Raw genomic sequence first — 20,826 nt, forward strand, 5'->3', positions numbered from 1 at the left:
TCACCTTTTGCTCTATTTTCTTTCATCAGCTGCGTTAACAGTTTTCAATTTGGTGCGGTGTATGCATGTTTATAGCTCGGCCAAAGCCAAAGTGTTGCAATTGCAAATGAATTAAATTTTCGCTTCGTATAAAAGCAGCGCCGTATGTTCAAATCTTCAGCAGTCTAGCGGTTCTCTTGTACACTGAGGAACAAGCCAATCACAGAGTAAAACATGAATTATTTCGTCAACGTCATTTTTTTCGCAGCTATCGCCATTATCAGCGTAGAGAGCGCCATAACTGATAACTCCAAACAAGCTATGGTATCTTCATCATACGGCGGAGGATATGGTGGTGGCTCTTCACCATCCTACTCGGCCCCAGCTCCTGCGCCAGCGCCTTCATATGGTGGTTCTTCATCATCATCGTACTCTGCACCAGCTCCAGCGTCAGCACCCTCATATGGCAGCTCTGCTCCTTCATACTCGGCACCAGCACCTGCACCATCATATGGTAGTTCTGCACCATCATACTCAGCGCCAGCACCCGCGCCAGCTCCATCATATGGTGGCTCAGCTCCATCCTACTCAGCACCTGCTCCAGCGCCGTCATATGGAAGTTCTTCACCATCATATTCTGCACCAGCAGCTCCTGCGCCATCCTACTCAGCACCAGCACCTGCACCATCCTATTCGGCACCAGCAGCTGCAGCGCCATCTTATGCGGCCCCAGCCCCAGCTGCTGTAGCATACGCTCCACCTGCACCAGCATCGGCACCATCTTATCCTGCACCACCATGCCCTAAAAACTATATTTTCAGCTGCCAACCCTCTCTATCGCCTGTGGCTTGCAGCGCCCCCAGTAGCAGCGGTGGATACGGTTCAGCGGCCGCTTATTCCCAATATGTGCCATCGTACGTACTGCCTCCACTTGGATACCGCTATTAATCTATTCAATTAAATCAGAAATTAGCCAATTTACTCGGATTTAGCTTGTGTTCCAATATTTGATTTAATTAATCTTGTTCTAAATAAACCATTTTTCATTTTAAAAAGTACATATATTTTTTTATTTGTCGGCAATAGACCTTCCCCAAAGCCTGCGAAACAATACGCCATGCCCAGCTACGCTCCTAAGCCCAGCTACGCTCCAAAGCCCAGCTATGCAGCAAATACCCCTGAGAAATCATCTTGTATGGCAGTATTAGGTCAACCTCTCAGATGGTAATGAGGACAACACTACTTACACACCCCAAAAAGGAACCAAATCTCTGACCAGGCAAGATAATATATTACAAATTGGACTTCTGTAGATTTATTGTGCTTGTACTGCTCTTTACAATGAAAATACATGTATAAAAAAAACCTAAATTGAAGTTTTTGAATTCTCTTGTGTTGCGTGTCTTATTAAGTCATGGTATGTATGCATATGCGTTAGAAACCTTTAAAGATCATCATAATTTAAATAAGTTAGTCCATCAAGGAGCTACAGTAAGGAAGTCATAAAAAATATTATAGATATGTATTAACTAAACTTTGTTGTTTCCAAAGAAATAAAAATAAATATAAAATATTTATATTTTTCTAGTTACTCGATGCCGAATTAGGTATTTGATCATTATGTCATCATATTTAGAAGAAATATCTACACTAGTTAAAAACAAATTACCACTAAACGGAACATGCGACCAAGAAATTAAAACGATAAAATGTTTAATCTGGCATTCTCTTTCTCAAGCCAAAAGCTCGACATACATATATAAAAACGGTTATATTTAAAACTACACCGATTCTGTCGAAATTGGATTAAGTTATTTGAAAAACTTTATGCTATGCGAAACTGTTTAAATAAATGTCCAAGTTTTTAGTATAAAATTTCCTTATACTCTAGGTAGGCTGAGTTGCTTCAACGGTTTTTCTGGGTTAGACATATTTGGAACATAATGCAAAGAGGTAAAGTTCATTATATAGGATATATAAGTGAACCACCATTATCAATTTTTGCCACCAAGTTACATTATGATAATTACAAAATTGTCATCTAGCATCTCGTAACATTTATATATATAGTTTTACATATCTTCTTCTTCTTAATTGGCGTAGAAACCGGTTAAGCGATTATAGCCGAGTTAACAACAGCGCGCCAGTCGTTTCTTCTTTTCGCTACGTGGCGCCAATTGGATATTCCAAGCGAAGCCAGGTCCTTCTCCACTTGGTCCTTCCAACGGAGTGGAGGTCTTCCTCTTCCTCTGCTTCCCCCGGCGGGTACTGCGTCGAATATTTTCAGAGCTGGAGTGTTTTCGTCCATCCGGACAACATGACCTAGCCAGCGTAGCCGCTGTCTTTTAATTCGCTGAACTATGTCGATGTCGTCGTATATCTCGTACAGCTCATCGTTCCATCGAATGCGGTATTCGCCGTGGCTAACGCGCAAAGGACCATAAATCTTTCGCTGAACTTTTCTCTCGAAAACTCGCAACGTCAACTCATCCGTTGTTGACATCGTCCAAGACTCTGCACCATACAGCAGGACGGGAATTATGAGTGACTTATAGAGTTTGGTTTTTGTTTGTCGAGAGAGGACTTTGCTTCTCAATTGCCTACTCAGTCCGAAGTAGCACCTGTTGGCAAGAGTTATCCTGCGTTGGATTTCTGGGCTGACATTGTTGGTGGTGTTTACGCTGGTTCCAAGATAGACGAAATTATCTACGACTTCAAAGTTATGACTGTCAACAGTGACGTGAGAGCCAAGTCGCGAATGCGACGACTGTTTGTTTGATGACAGGAGATATTTCGTCTTGCCTTCGTTCACTGCCAGACCCATTTTCTGTGCTTCCTTGTCCAGCCTGGAGAAAGCAGAACTAACGGCGCGGGTGTTGAGGCCGATGATATCAATATCATCGGCATACGCCAACAGCTGTACACTCTTTATAGAAGATGGTACCTTCTATTTAGTTCTGCGGCTCGAACTATTTTCTCCAAAAGCAGGGTTGAAAAAGTCGCACGATAGGGAATCGCCTTGTCTGAAACCTCGTTTGGTATCGAACGGCTCGGAGAGGTCCTTCCCGATCCTGACGGAGCTTTTGGTGTTACTCAACGTCAGTTTACACAGCCGTATTAGTTTTGCGGGGATACCAAATTCAGACATCGCGGCATAAAGGCAGCTCCTTTTCGTTCTGTCGAAAGCAGCTTTGAAATCGACGAAGAGGTGGTGTGTGTCGATTCTCCTTTCACGGGTCTTTTCCAAGATTTGGCGCATGATGAATATCTGGTCGGTTGTTGATTTGCCAGGTCTAAAGCCACACTGATAAAGTCCAATCAGTTTGTTGACGGTGGACTTTAATCTTTCACACAATACGCTCGATAGAACCTTATATGCGATGTTGAGGAGGCTAATCCCACGGTAGTTGGCGCAGATTGTGGGGTCTCCTTTTTTATGGATTGGGCATAGCACACTTAAATTCCAATCGTTGGGTCTGCTTTCGTCCGACCATCTTTTACAAAGAAGCTGATGCATGCACCTTCCTTGTGTTTGGTGGCGCGCGTTTTTTGCTGCACAGAGGCGGGTGCGAATCTTAGCTGCAACAAGATAGTGGTCCGAGTCGATGTTAGGACCTCGGAGCGCACGCACATCTAAAACACTGGAGACGTGTCTTCCGTCTATCACAACATGATCGATCTGGTTGGTAGTTTTTCGTAGTTTTACATATACATATATATAAATTATCAGGATGAAGATACAAGTTAAAATCCGTGTGACCGTTTGTCCCTCCATCCGTCCGTCCGCCGTCCTTCTGTGCAATTTGACTAAAAATGGAAATTTTTCCCGGCATTGTAAGATGGTTGGTATTAAAGATGGGTGTAATGAATGTAACTACTTCCACGCCTACGAAACGCCATTAAGCGAAACTTTATAAAGTGCAATAACTAAGCACCATATCGCTCGGCCAAATTAAAAAGTCCTGTATTTACAAAACAGGCAATATACAAAAAGACCCTGTTCAAAATACAGGCAACATAAAACAAAAATAATTATAAGACGGGTGGATATTCCCGCATATTAGCAACATAAAACAAAAAGAATGAATAAATTCTCCCTCGATATAAGACATTTCATTCCCCCCCACCAGGGGTAAGGAATGACAAATTTTTTTTTGAGGTCAATGTTTGATGATACATACAAATCAAACACTGACACTGTAAAAATTGTTCAAACCGGAGTACAACCCCATTCACTGCCACCACGGTACTGTTGAAAACTACTAAAAGTGCGATAAATGCATAACTAAATATGGCAAAGACATAAAATTTTACACCTGAAATGGTATGAGAGTGCTTTATGGGAGCCAGGATAAAAACTAGTCAAAGGGCGCAGTGCCGCCCACTTTTAAGTAAAATCACATATTTCGGGACCCGATCGACCGAGATCGACTAAATTTTGTACCTTACATTCTTCTCAATCTCAACTCCAATATCCATATTTGACTTTTGTGCCGAAATTATCAGTCAATGTATGAGATATACAATTAAAATTCAGAAAAAATCCGCTCCTGATAACAGTGTGTCTTTGTATTAAAAATATCAATATCAGTCAATATTTCCCTGAGACTTCATATACGTAATATACGCATTTTCGACTTCCGAGTGAATTTATACTGCATATATCGGCCAATATGTTAGTTATCTCAATGAGAATGTTTTATGCATACCAGTGTATCTTTGTGTCTTAAATATATACAATTAAGCGAAAACTTGGCCTAGGCCTATATAACTAATATCATAATTTTCGAACATTTGGCTGACTTTACTCCATATGACTTTTTTACTTCAAAATAAGGAAGGTTTTTAATCTATAATAAGTAGGGATACCATATCGGTCTCAGTCAAATTCATCAATCAATCTGTCAGCTAATCGAATTTGGTCACCAACTTTTACCCAACCGCCTAACTCCATCGTTTTTTTCGGTTTTTTTTCTAAGATCATTCTTTCGATTTAGTTAGGGGTATATAAAATGAATACCATTTTTCGAAACTAGACTAAAACGCTGTGATGCTCACCTTTTTCACGCACTCGCTCAAAAAAATTATAATAATAAAAAAATCGCCGATTCAGGAGGAAACCAGGGAATCAGTGCAATTTTCACGCAAATCAGGAAATTCCCTGAAAAATCAGGGAACAAGGTACCCCTAATAATAAGGAGCTAAAAAGTTAGATTAAATGAATATTAGCAAGTTTTTTATTTCACAGACATCCAACGTGCAACATGATACGCTAAATGCCAACTTTGGACAACAAAAGAATTTCAATTTACACTTATTGACATGACAAAACATAGAAATATTAAATAGAAAGGATAGTGATAAATCACCAAGTGTTTGGATAGTAAATCTTTACGGTTATTTGATGCGTTGGCAGAAAAATTGGATGGGTTGAATAATCAATCAACCGAGCAATTGAGCGAGATTGATGAGCCGATGTTTTCATTCTAAATGAAACGACTTTAATGTACAGTTTACAATTTTAATTTATTTGTTGTATTAAATGACACAAACAACTCGCAAAAAACTTTGATTTAACCATTGTAAAAATGTATTTTTTTTTCATTTATCCTATTTACATATGTATGTACGTATACTGGATAATTTGTTAAGCGGGTAACAAATTTTCAATTTACTTAAAATGTAAGTTTAACTTTATTTCAACGGCTATACGGGTATACTATTATGTGAATGTATACATATGTATTAGTGCTTACACAACTAAAAAATTGATTTACGGCTTTATTTGCTTAATTTATAATTTTTTTGTAGTAAAACTCATAAGAATAATTATAACGACAAGTTTACAACTGTTTATCAGTATACACGATCGAGTTAAGGAAGATTGTATAACATGAGTCTTTGATGTACAAATGAACATTCATTTCAGATATATGTATGTAACGGTAAACTAACTAAACGTTTCTAATAAGATATATATTTATATACGTACGCATGTTTGAACTTATATACAAGTTTTTGTACACGTATGTATGCATAAGTATACATTTAATTATTCTAAATACTTATAAACAATTGAAAATTGAAACACTTTTATAATCTCTTATATACAAAATTTGTTAATAAAAATTATGACTAACTTTAAAATATGTTTATGGTCTCAATATCTAAACTTTGCGCCATATAATCCTAAAACTTATGAATTTTTAATGATATATATAATTTGGCAATTTGAAGTAGTTATTCTAACTAAAAACGATTCTAATCTGACACACTTAAAAATGTTAATATGTGTTTATTCCTTTATTATGATTGCCTGTTTATAGATTTTGAGAAGTGCTAAGATATTAATAATAGATGAATACTATATGTACGTTAGATGATGTACCTATCCATATGTATATAGTATTTGAGTAAGGAAGCAATAATACAGTCTAATATTGGCGAGGGATGTTCCAAGTACATCGGTTTACACGTAACGTGTCACTTGGGCGTAAAACTCCGAGAGACAGGCGTTTAGTTGAGCGAATGATGGACGCTCGCCCGGTAGAAGCGCCCAACAGTAGGCCATTATCGTGAAGCTGTGAATGGGTTAAAAAAAACAACAAATATATATTATTACTATTATTATTAATGTGTGAGGATGAGTGCATATTAATTATAGAATTATTGCATATTATTATTGAAAATATTGTTTTAATGAAATTCTAAATAGTTTAAAATGTGTCTAGTTAAAAAAATTAGATTCCAAAGGTGCTTCGTAGAGTACTGTGATGTAGAAGAAAGTTGGAGTGTACAGTTTTTCTCAGTACGACAGTACGATCGCGGCAATGGTTGGAGTTGGACCAAATACATATTTGCCTTTGTAAAAAAAACTATTCTATTTGGACTAAAAATCCTCATGTATAAAAAAAGTTTTTTTCCGCCGCCTATCATAAATCTAACAAAACATCTAATTTTGATTCCAACCGAGTCGTGCGGATGACTGACGTATCAACATCAATTGAATAACTTTAACTCTGAACAAGATATATTAAGTTTGCTACGAATTTTGCTCATGAATGAAATGTGGACCACTATACTGTCTTAAACTTTTTAGGTCTTTTTGGTTTGTTCGGGATTTTCTTCAATTTTGCTTTTTGTTAAGTTTTAAGTAAGCAGAAGTAAACTAAAGTATATTATCTAATTATAATTATAGTTTCTAATTTATTACGTTTAATGAGTAAAACACAAACTAGCTTTTATGTGCTTATACAAAAGCGGCCGATTTTATAGTTTTTAAAGTAATACCGCGACTAAACTTCGGGTTTCAATTGAAAATAAATAAAATATTAATTTCAATATAGCGTAAATGAAATTAAATAAAAAAAAAAAATAATATATAAAAATATAATTTTTTCACCGCATGTCGGTCTCTTACATTTGAGGTCATTTTGTAAGGCTCCGTAGCTTTCAAATGATTTTGTCTATAGCTCAAGGTGTTTTGTTTTTAATTTTTAATATTTTTGTTATGTTATTAACTAATTTCTAAATAAAAAAAAATTTATGCCGGAAAAGTACCGCTATAAAAAGTTGTCAAATATGCATAACACTTGAAAATTTTTAGTGGTAAGCTTTGCGTGGCCACGAGGGTACATACATATGTATATGAAACGATTTGTCAAAATCACCACCACGCACCAATCGTTTCTACTTTTCGCTATTTGGCGCCAACTCGACAACATAACCTAGCCGGAAAATGTAACCTCCATCCATCCGGACAACATAACCTAGACAGCGCAGCCGCTGTATCTTGATTCACTGAACAATGTCAATGTTGGCGTATATCTCGTACAGCTCATCGTTCCATCGACCCTCACCAATATGAAAAAGGACCATAAATCTTTCGCAAAACCTTCTTCTCGAACATTCCTAAGGCCCTCTTATCAGATGACGTCATTGTCCATGCCTCCGCACCATATAGCAGAATCGACATTTTGAGACACTTGCAGAGTTTGGTATTTGTTCGTTGAGAGAGGACTTTACTTTTCAGTTGTCTACTCAGTCTAAAGTAGCACCTGTTAGCAGGAGTAATTCAGCGTTGGATTTCAAGGCTGATAATGTTGTTGGAATATACATATTTGTCATATAGCAACGATAAAATATTATCTTCTTATATCTTATTGATAAATGAATTAAATAAAATATACTTACAGTTCGTCCGGACAATTGAACGGCTGCGCTAATCGATAACCATCTTTCAGATAATGTTCCATCTCGAAGGGATCCACCTCCGAGTATGGTTGCTTGGCATAAGTGCATAATTCCCACATAAGTACGCCGAACGCCCACGAATCGCTCGCTTCCGAAAACTGTTTGTGCTGTAAAGCTTCCAAAGAAAGCCATTTCACTGGACGGTTTTCACTGTCACCTAAACAATTGTAGTCGCAAGCAAAGAGATCGCGGGACAGAGAACTGTCCGACAGTTTCACACGCAATTGATCATCAATACTGTATGTAAATAAATATATAATATTAATTTTATATTAATCAACTAATGTGATCAACGGAATTTTATTCAATGAACGCAGTGTAATATTTTGCTGCAATAATACTTACACACAGTTTCGCGTTGCTATATCCTTATGTACAACGCCATGACTATGTAAGTGAACCAGAGCTTGGGCCAACTGTGTGGACATCATTACTATTTGTACGGTAGTTATGGTTCTTGCGCAAGATGGATCAAGGAGGAAAAGTTTCAGATTACGAGTAGTGTTCGGCGCAGAGTATAGAACAAAAGGCGTCGTATGATCTTCAATGGAGACGCCCAAAACCGAAAGAATGCCCTGATGAGAAGCTCCATACAGAGACATGCCTTCTTGCAGCAGTAAAGACACTTGCATTTGGCTGGCATGCTGCGCCACCGTTTTCACCAGCACATCTTGATTGTCATTATATGTTCCTCGATAGACGCGTCCAAATGTGCCCTCTTGCAGCAGACTAGAGAGACGCACGCGACAACGTTCCACTGTCAACTCCGATATACGCCTGTGTAGCTCTTCCGGGTGTTGCGGTTCTACTTGTACTTTGCGTGGCAGAGAGCTTTGTATCGATGCAATTATAGATGGGTGACCATTGTAGGTGGCAGACTGCTGACATGAAGCATGCGTATTAAGACGCTGAAAGCTTGATGTGCGCATCGGTTGACCATGATTTTGACGCTTTGCCGAGCGTCGTACACAGTAAGCGGTTAATAGCAGTACTATGACAAGCGCTAACGCCAAAGAGCTACCCACAATGATGGTCAGCATACCTGTTGGTGGTGGTATAGCAGTCTCTAGCAGCACCGGTCCATGCACCGTGTTATCTTCCTCTGGCTCGACAAGCAAACACATTTTTTTGCGTCTAAATACCAAATGAGTCACATTGTTAAGAGCTCGATTGAGTATAACCTCTAAGGAAATCGAGACGTCCACTTCGGAAGCGCGAATGCCTGAGCATTTTAGACCGATCGTAAACGTCTGTACGCTAGTTGGTATCTCGCCGATTTGTGGTATAACCATTAAGGGTCTTGGCAAGACCTCCGGTTCTGATGTAATTACATTAATGCTATACGGTAGCGGTCGACCTGCTAAACTTTGCCAGGTGAACGTGATGTCACGTATATTCGCCGGCACTGGTACAACAAAATTAAGCGCGTAATTATTGACGTGGCCTTCGCGTACATAGTACACCTCGGCAGAGACACCTAGAAGATAAGAGAAATGTTTGCTGTTACTATTGTTAGTCTTGACAAGAGAGGTGGTGTTTCAGTATATGTTAATGCTTACTGTGTTAAAGAAAAGTACTAAATAAAAGTGTGTACATTAAAATTGTAGTGAAGTCGCGCAAAAATGGAATATATGTATACTAAGACTGTATGCAAAGTTAGGTTATGTTAGGTTATGAGGTCGATCGTAACAGGGATCCCACTTGGACAGCTCAGAACGCCGATCCGTTATGGTACCTAAAAATTATGTAATTTGATGAATACATCTTACACCAGAAAATGATCAAGGGCACTTGTTGGTCATCTCAACAACAACGTATGATTGAAATAATGTTTAGAGAGCTGTTCAATTGAAATCAACTAAAATTGTCGATATGTGACAGTGGATGAAATAAGAGAATCTTGGTGATTCGGAATAATATTTGGGATGGTTCGTAAATGTGCAATTTTTACCTGGTAAGTAGACAGACGACAACGAATTTTGACGATCTAATTGGACAAGCTTTTGCTACACAATCTGATTGTCGGAGCCGATGTAAGTCTCAAAGAAGATCTTCCGTCACTTCTGAAAATGAAAAGCATCCGATAAGCTGATTTCCTGCACCAGCAGCACTGTTTCAAATCATACCAGTATGCGGGGTATAAATGTAAAACATTAAATATTCTTGACTGGCACTGTGGATTACATAACTTTAAGAAAGCTTGTGTTCTTAATTTCACAAAAATTTTACACATTTTGGCAACCGAAACGGTTTAAGGATCATATTGTGGGTAGAAATTGATTGCACAAACCTTTGACATACCTATTATAACACATACACTGACCGCTATCTTAGGTATAAGGTTTATTAGAACAACGGACATTGAGATATGTATACATACGTATACTTATATTGGAGTTTGGTCCCTTCATTTGCGCTACAAAAATCTTTGTGTGTGAACTCCGACTAAGTGTCCTTAAAAATCTGATAGATGTAAGCTCTTACAAATGCATATAAGTTGAAACTTTGAACTTCACAAAATAATTATTGAATTTTAGACATACAAGTAATATAAATTATTTCAGTTCTCGATTATTGAGTTTAAACATAGAACAGCTATTTATGTATTAAAACGTTGGACAACTGAGGTATACATTTAATAATTTTGTGATTCTTCTTTCTTAGTTCTCTGATGAATCGACGTTACAAGTTTTCGAGAGAAAGGTTCTGGGGAAGAACTCATTGCATTGGCAATGACGAATACCACAGTCGATAGAACGATGAACTTTACGAGATATAAGATATTAATTAAGATACAGCGGCTCCACTGGCAAGGTTATGTTGTCCGGGTGGAAGAAAGCACCTGGAACGGATCTCGCCAAAGACGAACAAATCTGCAATTCGAAAATTATATTGGGAATATCTTTTGCCGTTGCAATAAAAATGCACTTACCAAATAATGGTTGGTCTAACGAATCACCTTTAGCTATAATAGACTGAGCATTTTTGTGGCTTCGTATACTATTTTTTTTTATTCATTGGATTCATTGAAAAGATCTTTCCTCACCAATTTTTATTATATACAGTAGAGTCCCGCTAATCCGGACATGGCCTAATCCGGATTCCACTGTAATCTGGACAGGGTTAAGAAACTCAAAATTTCTACTATGTCCCTTGTAATCCGGACCGACATTCTCTATCCGTATTCTCTAATCCGGATCACATGTTTATTATTCACCACATTCGCTTTTATGCTTTATTGGTTTCAGTTTTTTTTTGTTTTTTTTGGAACATGTATATTATTTGTTATAATAAACAAACAATAATTTTTTATAATACATAGTTCTGATATGTCTTTGGTAATCCGGATTTCCTTATATTCCGGATAGGGGCCGGTTTTAATTGATCCGGATTAGCGGGCCTCTACTGTAACGAACAAAATGTACAAACATGCACACTTCTTATGTAAACGTGCTTATAATTATGTGTTATGGTAAGCGAATATTAAGGTTATGATGGCATTAAAGAGTTTAGCGAAAGCCGCATTGTCGGGCTTCGCTTCGGCACATGTTACAATGAAGAATTGTGAGGGAGTAACGACAACAAGCAAACAGGTTGGATTGCGATGAGAGTGTATTGAGAGGAGATTGGCCAGTCCACGAAGCACAATCGATATCCTTATCAAAAGCTACCACGTCAGACGCACTACATATTACCACTTTCGTACCTACATAAGTATGCCACAATGATATATGGAAATGTGTATAAATGCACACACACAAATGTACATACATATGCGTACATTATGCCAGCAACGTAGGGATAGTACCGTTACTATGTGAATGATAGGCACTTACTCATGCACATCCTTTTGTGTGCGCTCAAGTGATTGCGAGTGTGCAAGTCTGTGCTTTGGTCAATGTTAAAAGCTTAATTGCGGTTGATAGTGAGGCGCCTAATGAGTGGGTTGATGGCTAACGACACGTTCGAAAGCGCACACACACTAGCACACATATGTGTATAGATTACGAGGCTTGGTTGAGGAATGGAAGGAATGCTGTGAAGGCCTTCAGTTGGGTGCTTATAAGAAAATATTGACAAAGCAATTTTGTAACAGAACAATTAAGCACTTAAGCATTAATGGCAACGAATGAGGATTGCCGGCGACTGCGAGTAAGAAGACGGTCAAGTGTTGCATGTTGTATGTGTGAGTGTCCGATAGCTGCACGCAAGTAGCTGAAGCTGAAATTAACAATTGTGGGAAACACTTCATGCAGCCAATAAAGTTACTTAATGGCTAAGTGTGAATAAGGCTAATAGGAAAATTAATGTGTCCGATTTAAGGCTGGAAGAAAAAGAAGGACGATGCAGTTGGCAGTTGAAAGAAATGCTGACTGTTTCTCACACAGACTTAACTTAAAACTAATAAGTAACATAGGCAAGTGTAAACTTTTTTGCTACGAAGTCAAAGCGAAAATCGTCAAAGGTATAAAGAAACAATTAAGGGAAGTGTGCCCCAAAAAGGAAAGAAAAAACTGAAAGCGCTTTTGAAGAGTCAAGAGAGTGCGGTTACAGCCAAAATACAAAAGTAAAAAGGATTTTAAGCCAAAGGAAAAGAAAAAAAAACAGGAAAAAACGACAGAGGCGCATGAATATAAAGACACCACACGGCTACAAGAAAAGGCGAAATATACTGAAAGTAAAGTGAATAAGATTAAAAGGTAAAGACGAAAATGCGATAACTCTTCAACATTTAAATGAATTTGTCGAACAGGTGATAATGAAATGGAATGGGCGGTACTGGCACAAAGCACAAATTATTATGTATTTGTCCCACAGCGTCAATGTAATTATTTTTGATGAAAAATTTAAGCAAAGCTGTTAACTTTATAGTTTTGTTTACAAAATTGAAGAAAACATAATATCGAACTTCAATACTTCCTTGTCCAAAGTACAAAATGTCGGAAACCAATTATACGCGAACCTATATTATGAAGTTCTCACGACGCTAACGTTGGTTCGCTATGTCTTAATTTTCGTCAAAAAAAAGTCTTCGAGCAGAAAATTAATTTGCATTCAGAGAGCCTTGAAAAAATGGTAGAAAATTTTGTACCGCTGAAAGTGAAAGTTGTATATATTATACAGAATTAGTTTTTAATGCTCATCATTAGTCATCATAATCGTCCAATTTTTTATATCAGCCAATTTTTTTAAAGATGAAGTCAGATTAACTCATAAGTTTACGATTTACAAAACAAAAATATAGTTTTATTATTTCTTCTGCTCTCGCATCATGTAGAATTCCGGGTGACTGTTTGTACGTCGGTCCGTTTTATCAAGCGATAGGTTGAGTAAAAATTGATATATCTTCATGAAACTTCGTACACACATTGTCAACATAAGAAGGTACGATAAGATCTATCACTTTACAGAATACTAATTACGCACCCATGAAGTTATTGGAGTAAAACGTTGCACAAATAGTGGCTTTGATGTGCCATGCTATGTATGTAATAATCTCCTTTGATGGTTCTTCCTTTTTCAACGTAGTCAATAAAAATTATTCCTGCGCATCCCGAAATGCCCCTAACCTTTCCAGCCGAATTCTGTGTTTTTCCACGCTTTTAAGCGGGTTCATCGTGCGCGGTCCATTTGAATGACTGTTGATTGCTCTTCTGCGTGAAATGATGGAGCCAAGTTTCATTCATTGTCGCATATCGGGCTTATTATGCCTGAACATCTCCAAACACTGCTTTATATCATCAACTCGTGAATGATATGATGTACATGTTTGGTTAACTTCTTAAGAGTGCCTGCTATCTCGGACAACATTACTTTATGGTCATTCAAAATTATTTTGTGGATTTTATTGATGTTTTCGTAGGTAGTAATAACCTGTGGGCGTCCACTGCGATCACCGTCTTCGGTGCTTACTTCACCACGGCTAAATTTAGCATACCAATTCTTGATGGTTGGTTTTCTTGTGACAGTGTCAGAATACTTGTCATCAAGCCAAGTTTTTGTTTCAACTATATTTTTGCCCTTCAAAAAGCCAATCTTTTATCAACATGCAAAATTCCTTTTCACTCATCTTTTCACAATAAAAAAAGTTGCTACCTCAAAATGGTATAATTCACAAACTAGTTATCCGACAGCTGTGAAATGTATAAACGAAGGTTATGGCTAACTAAAAATCATACATAATTTATGGGCAATGTACTGTACAATGACTGTTATATTAGACTAGAGGCTTGTCAGTTCCCCACTTGTTTATTTTCATCCAAAGTTTTGGGGTGTTTGCAACAAACCAAAATTAGAGATTATAAAGATGGGCAAATTTGAGAAAAGTTAAACAAAATAAATACATACATGTATTTGTATAATGTATTATAGTGTATAGATTTTGAATCTCATATAATTTCATTCTTAGGTCATTTGCGAATATAGAAATTTGTATGTTGTGGAAGTCTGTTGAAAAACAAACTTGTTAAAAGGCAGAGGAAATCAATCAAAAGCATAGAACATTTTCCCTAATTCATGTTAAAATACTTTCGCTTTTCGATGTCAAGAATTTCCTTTGAGGTTGTAGAAAAGTGCGATCTCTAACAAAAACTTCAAATGTTATCTAAGAACTTAGTGTTGTGCCTAAAAAATGTATACAATGTATATGTCTTAATCTAAAGCCGAAATTGATTAACACACTTCTATTTGTAAGCGAAACTATCAAAATGGGGAATGCCGTCAACGCATTGTCTACACTTCCTATGAAATGTATCAAGCGGGTCAAATTCAATAAACACAAAATTGTAACAAATCTCAATCTCACCAAGTCCATTTGCATCTAGATCGATGCGGAGTCCACCGTCAGGTGCGTAGTCGTGTCAACGCTGACAAGCGGCTTATCTCTTGCTGCTTAACGCCTCAGCACTCTGTACTCGTGCTGACGAAAATTTGCACTCCACCCACATTGCCGCAATGACAACGCTGCTCTCTTTTTGTCACCTGAGTCTAGGTGACAACGAAAGACACGGAACGGCACAAATGAGCAGCCAGTGAAGCCATCGCACTTAATAAAGGAAAGTAATTTCCGCTATACACGTTGAGAGGCAGTGCTAATGGGGTAAAGTGTGCCATCTGGTTCTACTACCGTTTGCATTTTGCCATATTCTTTTCTTACCCTTCCTTCCAATACTACGCACCTAAGATGTATATTACGATTTTAATCCGCTTTAATCCTATATTGTCACCCCCGAAAATGTGCGAACCTATTCTGGCTGGAAAGCTGTAAATTCAAAAGCTGTGCGGCGGACTGTGAGTAACGGAAAACGCGCATCACAGCAATTCGAAAAGAGGAGAAACCAACGCAGCAGGGCAGATAGTAATAGCAATTGACGTGGAAGCGCAGAAGCCAAAGTAGAGACGGGGTAAGTTTGGTTATAACCAAAAATGCCACAATGATGATGAGCAAACGCAGACAAGATCTCAAAATCTTTTTGCACATTTCGCAATTCACACCTATGCCACCACTTTCAACTGGATCACATCACAATTACAACAACAATCAAAGCACAAACCAACAACACAGTCAAACAAACAGGCTTTTCGGCAAAGATGGGCATAGAAGCCAGAGCTATGCGTATGCTCACTGTGTTGTTTGGCGGGAGCGAAAGGTAAAAAGATAGCATCATCATCAGCGTAAAATCCAAAACAGCATTGACGGCTATGGTGATGGTGGTGAAGGAGGAGTGCAAGTCACACACTTAAGAAATTTTCGACATTACTAACAGCATTACTTTTGATGTCAACAGCATTTGCATTGGCGCGACTGACACATCCTGCGACAAGTATGTGTACATTATTACAACTGGGGCATAGGGAATTCAAACACTACCACCTAGGATACTAGAAAGAGGGTCAAAGGGTATGCGGAGGCGAAGGAGGAAAATTAATCATGTAACATTGTTGTATGTAGTGCTCTTTAACCTTCAAAGTATAACAGTAAATTTTGGGCTAGTTGATTCTTGAGTCAGGGTGATAGAATCGATCCTACAGATATATATAGCACAAAATTTATTTCCTACATTAAGCTCAGTCGAGGGATCGATTTGTTAGTTTTTCGCACTAAGGAATTCTTGCTTTATTATACTCGTAATACAAATAAATATTTAGAGGCTGCTTTGTTCTTTACTCGGCTATAATCGAGTAAGCGGTGTCTACGACATGAAGGAAGCAGAAAAATATTTAGTTTTTATTTAACCCCTACATTCGTCTCACTAATCTGCAAGTGCGTATTTTTATACCCTTCCAACATGTTGCTACAGTGTATAATAGTTTTGATCACTTAACGATTATTTCTAATACCAAAAACTGTTTGAGATAGATTTAGAGTTATATATACTAAATAAATTTATAAATGATCGAGATGACGAAACGATATATAAAGCTGTAATTTGGTATGCCAATAGCATTAATGAGGAGCTTCTCCGGGCTGAAACTCTTTAAATAGAGGGGTTGTCCCGCCCCTGAATATATTTCAAATATATATGTCCCAAACTATTCAAGTTATATCACCCAATTACCCAGGCCGCTCGGCACGTAACATATCTTAGATCCTATTAGACCAATTTCAACCATCGACAAACTCTTACTTGTTTAAAATAATAAATGATGAAAGTTGTTCGCACAACTGACGAATGAATTTAACTACTTCAAAGGGGATAATAATGCATCTACGGTCTATTTCCACCTAACAGTATAATTATTCCACAGCATAATTATCCTTACTATCTCACTGTATGTATTACAAAATTTACGAAAATCGGCTGAAAATGCGGGAAGAAGCCGCTGCCCAGCTGGTTGGCCGACCTATTCAAACACGGCGGCGAAGAACTGATAAAGAGCATGCATCAGCTTCTTTGTAAATGTGGTCAATTGGAATTTATGTTCGCTCTGCCCAATCCACAAAAGGGAGACTCCACAATCTGCGCCAACTACCGTGGGATAAGTCTCTTAACTATTCCATATAAGGTTCTACCGAGCGAATTGTGTGAAAGACTAAATCCCATGGTCAACAAACTGATTGGACCTTATCGGTGTGGCTTTAGGATTGGAAAATCAACAACCGACCAGATATTCACCATGCGCCAAATCTTGGAAAAGTCCCTTGAAAAGATAATCGACATTCACCACCTCTTCGTCGATTTTAAAGCTGCTTTTGGCTAAAAGGAGCTGCCTTTATGCCGCGATGTCTGAATTTGTAATCCCCTAATACGGCTGTGTAAACTGACGTTGAGTAACACCAAAAGCTCCGTCAGGAACGGAAAAGCCCTCTCCGAGCCGTTCGATACCAAACGAGGTTTCAGACAAAACGACTCCCTGCGACATCTTCAACCTGCTGCTGGAGAAAATAATTCGAACTTAATCAAGTAGTTACAATCTTTTATAACGCGTACAGCTGCTGGCGTATGCCGATGATATTGATATCATTGGCCTCGACACCCGCGCTGTGAGTTCTGCGAGGGTAAGACGAAATATATCCTGTCATCAAACAAACAGTCGTCGCAATCGTGACTAAGCTCCCACGACACTGTTGACAGTAATAACTTCGATGTTGTTGATAATTTCGTCTATCTTGGAACCAGCATTAACAGCTACAATAATGTCAACCTCGAAATCCAATGCTGAATAACTTTTGCTTACAGGTGCTATTTTGGACTGAGTAGGCAATTGAGAGTTAAAATTCTCTCTCGACGAACAAACAACAAACTTTACAAGTCACTCATTAATCCCGTCCTGCTACATGATGCAGAGGCATGAACGATGATAAAATCTGATGAGTCGACGTTACGAGATTTCGAGAGAAAAGTTCTGCCCAAAGATTTATGGTCCCTTGCGCTGTCTGTATGAGATATACGACGTCACTGACATAGGCAGCGAATTAAGAGACAGCGGCCACGCTGGCTAGGTCATGTCGTGCGTATGGACGAAAACACTACAGCTCTGAAAGTATTCGACGCAGTACTCGCCGGGGGAAGCAGAGGAAGAGGAAGACCTCCACTTTGTTGGAGGGACCAGGTAGAGAAGGACCTGGCTTCGCTTGGAATCTCCAATTGGCGCCACGTTGTGTAAAGAAGAAGCGATTGGCGCGCTGTTGTTAACTCGGCTATAATCGCGAAATATCGTGTCTACGCCAGTAAAGAGTAAGAGAAGTATTAAGTTTTCCCCAATGAAAGGACTATGTTGGCAAATTTTCGACAAGCTTGGGTTAAAGTGTTTATTAATAACAACTTTAGAAACTTGTGATACATATGTATGTAGTAAAAATAATATTCAAATAAATTTAGTTAAACATTTCGATGATTAGAACGTTTAGAAAATAATAAAAAATATGAAAATGCTATACTCAGAATTCTGTCAACCTAAAACATTCATGTGATAGTAAACCCATTTTATCTGTTGTCTGAGCTTTTAGTAATGCTCAAGTTGAAGAATTAAACGTTATTTAAAATTCGCAAATCACATTCATTATGAAACTTCACTGTAATACATATTAAAAGACGAAATTCAAGCAAATCGCCTGTTAGTATGAATAACCTACTCTTTATTAAACAGAATGCTCTGCCGTCCAATAAATTCATAGCACCACCACCAAGAAACGAAAATGAGCGCAACCTAATAATAATATGGAGATCTTGAACGCCGGAAATTGCGCTAAAAAGAGAAACGTGCCAGTATGTGGAATATTCAGAAGTAAAAGCAAAAGTGCAAAATTGATGAAAAGTACACTCCAAGATAATGAGATAAAAACACGATTTTACGCAGCCTCATTGTCGGCGCAATAAAGTGTGCAATGCAAGGAATAAGGGGTGCATGGCTTTTTTAACTGCATCCAGTACCGCCCGCCACATACACATATTTACTCGTTGTCACTTAATAAGCACTCATTAACTATATCCTGAAACAGTTTTATAGTGAGGATACGAACACACAATATACCATATTTAATCGTTCTTAAATTATTTTCCATTACGCTTAAGGACATATTAAATGGGGCAGCAGAGATGCAAAAAACTGCAAACTGCATTTACGACTAATGTATGTAGGTTCGTATGTGCAGCATAACATTTACGAAGACAAAAGGCAAAATACTAGGTAGGAATTCAAAAGGACTTCATTTTTATCGTCAAAGCAAAGCTGTACTACAAATTAATCGCTGGCTGTGATGTCGATATGTTTTCGTACATATATTTATTGTAGAAAACTCTGAATAATTAAATTAGATTGCAAAATAAGGTAGGCACCGCGACCTATGGTGCTATTGTGCCCTTAGAAAAGTATGACATATTAAAAAATAGTTAAGCGCAGAAAACTTTAGAAACTTAGAGACTAGATTTTAAATGAAGTATACGGCGCATATATGATGCTCCACCGAAAAGCTCCTTCGACCGGAGAATCATGGGTGGATAACTTAAGGGGGGTATGGTTTGACAACTTTTTTTTCTAGTTTTTTTTTATTTATTTTTTCTGAACCATCAACATCTCAAGAATATTGTGTTAAAGTTTTAGGTCGTTCGGAGAAAAACTATCGAAGTTACAGCAGGTTGAATAACGGTACCTCTAACTTAGGTTTGCGCGCTTTACAGCTACCTGCGGTGAGTGTACAAAACTTTGAAAAAGTTATGCACCGATCGTATTGAAATTTTGCACACTTGTGCAATATAGAATTGACTCCCAGCCAACGGTCCCATTTTATTTATTTTTTGCTTCTATTCGATTTGAGGAGGATGGGGTCATGTGTAGAAGTTCACGCAAGTGAGGAAAGTTCTCTGATCGCCATTCACTTGGGAGTGGCCAGAAACGATTCTTTTACATATGACTCAAGCAGCTCATGACTTCCGGTCTTTGACCAAGTATCCTCTGGGTAGCCTAAGAACATCCGTTCGAATGTGAGCTAAAGTGAGAAGACGAAACATCCTCTGCATAGGGTTGTGCGCTGGGTTTGGGACCCGCCACGTAAAAAGCCTACCCCAATGAAAAACGACAAACAGCCTCGGATGAGAAACCCCCCTTTTGATGACGACCATGGCAAACGAAATATGGATAACGATATCAGGGCATGCACCTGGAACGTCCGGTCCCTTAATTGGGAAGGTGCCGCTGCCCAGCTGGTTGATGTCCTCGTGAAAATAAAGGTTGACATCACCGCCGTCCAAGAAATGCGGTGGACGGGACAAGGACAGAGACGAGTAGGTCCTTGTGACATTTACTACAGTGGTCATATAAAGGAGCGCAAGTTTGGTGTGGGATTCGTGGTGGGAGAGAGATTCCGTCGCCGAGTACTATCATTCACTCCGGTGAATGAACGTCTAGCCGCAATCCGCATCAATGCTTGGAACGCACTTACGAGAGATGCCCCCGCTACGATCTCAAAATCGTGCTTGGCGACTTTAACGCCAGGGTGGGCAAAGAAGGTATCTTTGGCACTACGGTCGGTAAATTCAGCCTCCACGAGGAAACATCCCCAAATGGGTTGAGGCTGATCGACTTCGCCGGGGCCCGAAATATGGTTATCTGTAGGACTAGATTCCAGCACAAAAAAATTCATCAAGCTACCTG

At 38.5% G+C, this 20,826-nt stretch overlaps 2 protein-coding genes across 2 annotated transcripts in view; one reads left to right on the forward strand and one right to left on the reverse strand.

The window, feature by feature from the left end:
• The first annotated feature begins 151 nt into the window (after positions 1 to 151).
• LOC120769565 (cuticle protein 16.5-like) lies at positions 152 to 1,350 on the forward strand. The gene is made up of 2 exons (XM_040096620.1): positions 152 to 893; positions 1,066 to 1,350. Exons 1-2 carry the CDS (start codon positions 214 to 216, stop codon positions 1,205 to 1,207), a joined length of 822 nt encoding a protein of 273 aa, XP_039952554.1. The 5' UTR covers positions 152 to 213; the 3' UTR covers positions 1,208 to 1,350.
• Positions 1,351 to 5,486: 4,136 nt separating this feature from the next.
• Positions 5,487 to 20,826, reverse strand: part of LOC120768594 (tyrosine-protein kinase Dnt) — a 202,187-nt gene continuing 186,847 nt past the window's right edge. The window contains exons 2-4 of the mRNA XM_040095357.1: positions 8,578 to 9,709; positions 8,173 to 8,469; positions 5,487 to 6,560 (exon numbers count right to left, since the gene is read on the reverse strand). Of these exons, the coding sequence (XP_039951291.1) occupies positions 6,449 to 6,560; positions 8,173 to 8,469; positions 8,578 to 9,709 (1,541 nt within the window). The 3' untranslated portion in view covers positions 5,487 to 6,448. The remainder of the gene's footprint in view (positions 6,561 to 8,172; positions 8,470 to 8,577; positions 9,710 to 20,826) is intronic.

The sequence above is a fragment of the Bactrocera tryoni genome, chromosome 2 (genome assembly GCF_016617805.1).
Source record: "Bactrocera tryoni isolate S06 chromosome 2, CSIRO_BtryS06_freeze2, whole genome shotgun sequence".
NCBI classification, from domain to species: domain Eukaryota; kingdom Metazoa; phylum Arthropoda; class Insecta; order Diptera; family Tephritidae; genus Bactrocera; species Bactrocera tryoni.

Excerpts from the sequence above, each read along its gene's own strand:
- LOC120769565 (XM_040096620.1), top strand. The coding sequence starts at position 214 with ATGAATTATTTCGTCAACGTCATTTTTTTCGCAGCTATCGCCATTATC. Across the intron at positions 894-1,065 it reads TATTCCCAATATGTGCCATC|ACCTTCCCCAAAGCCTGCGA; the intron begins GTACGTACTGCC and ends TGTCGGCAATAG.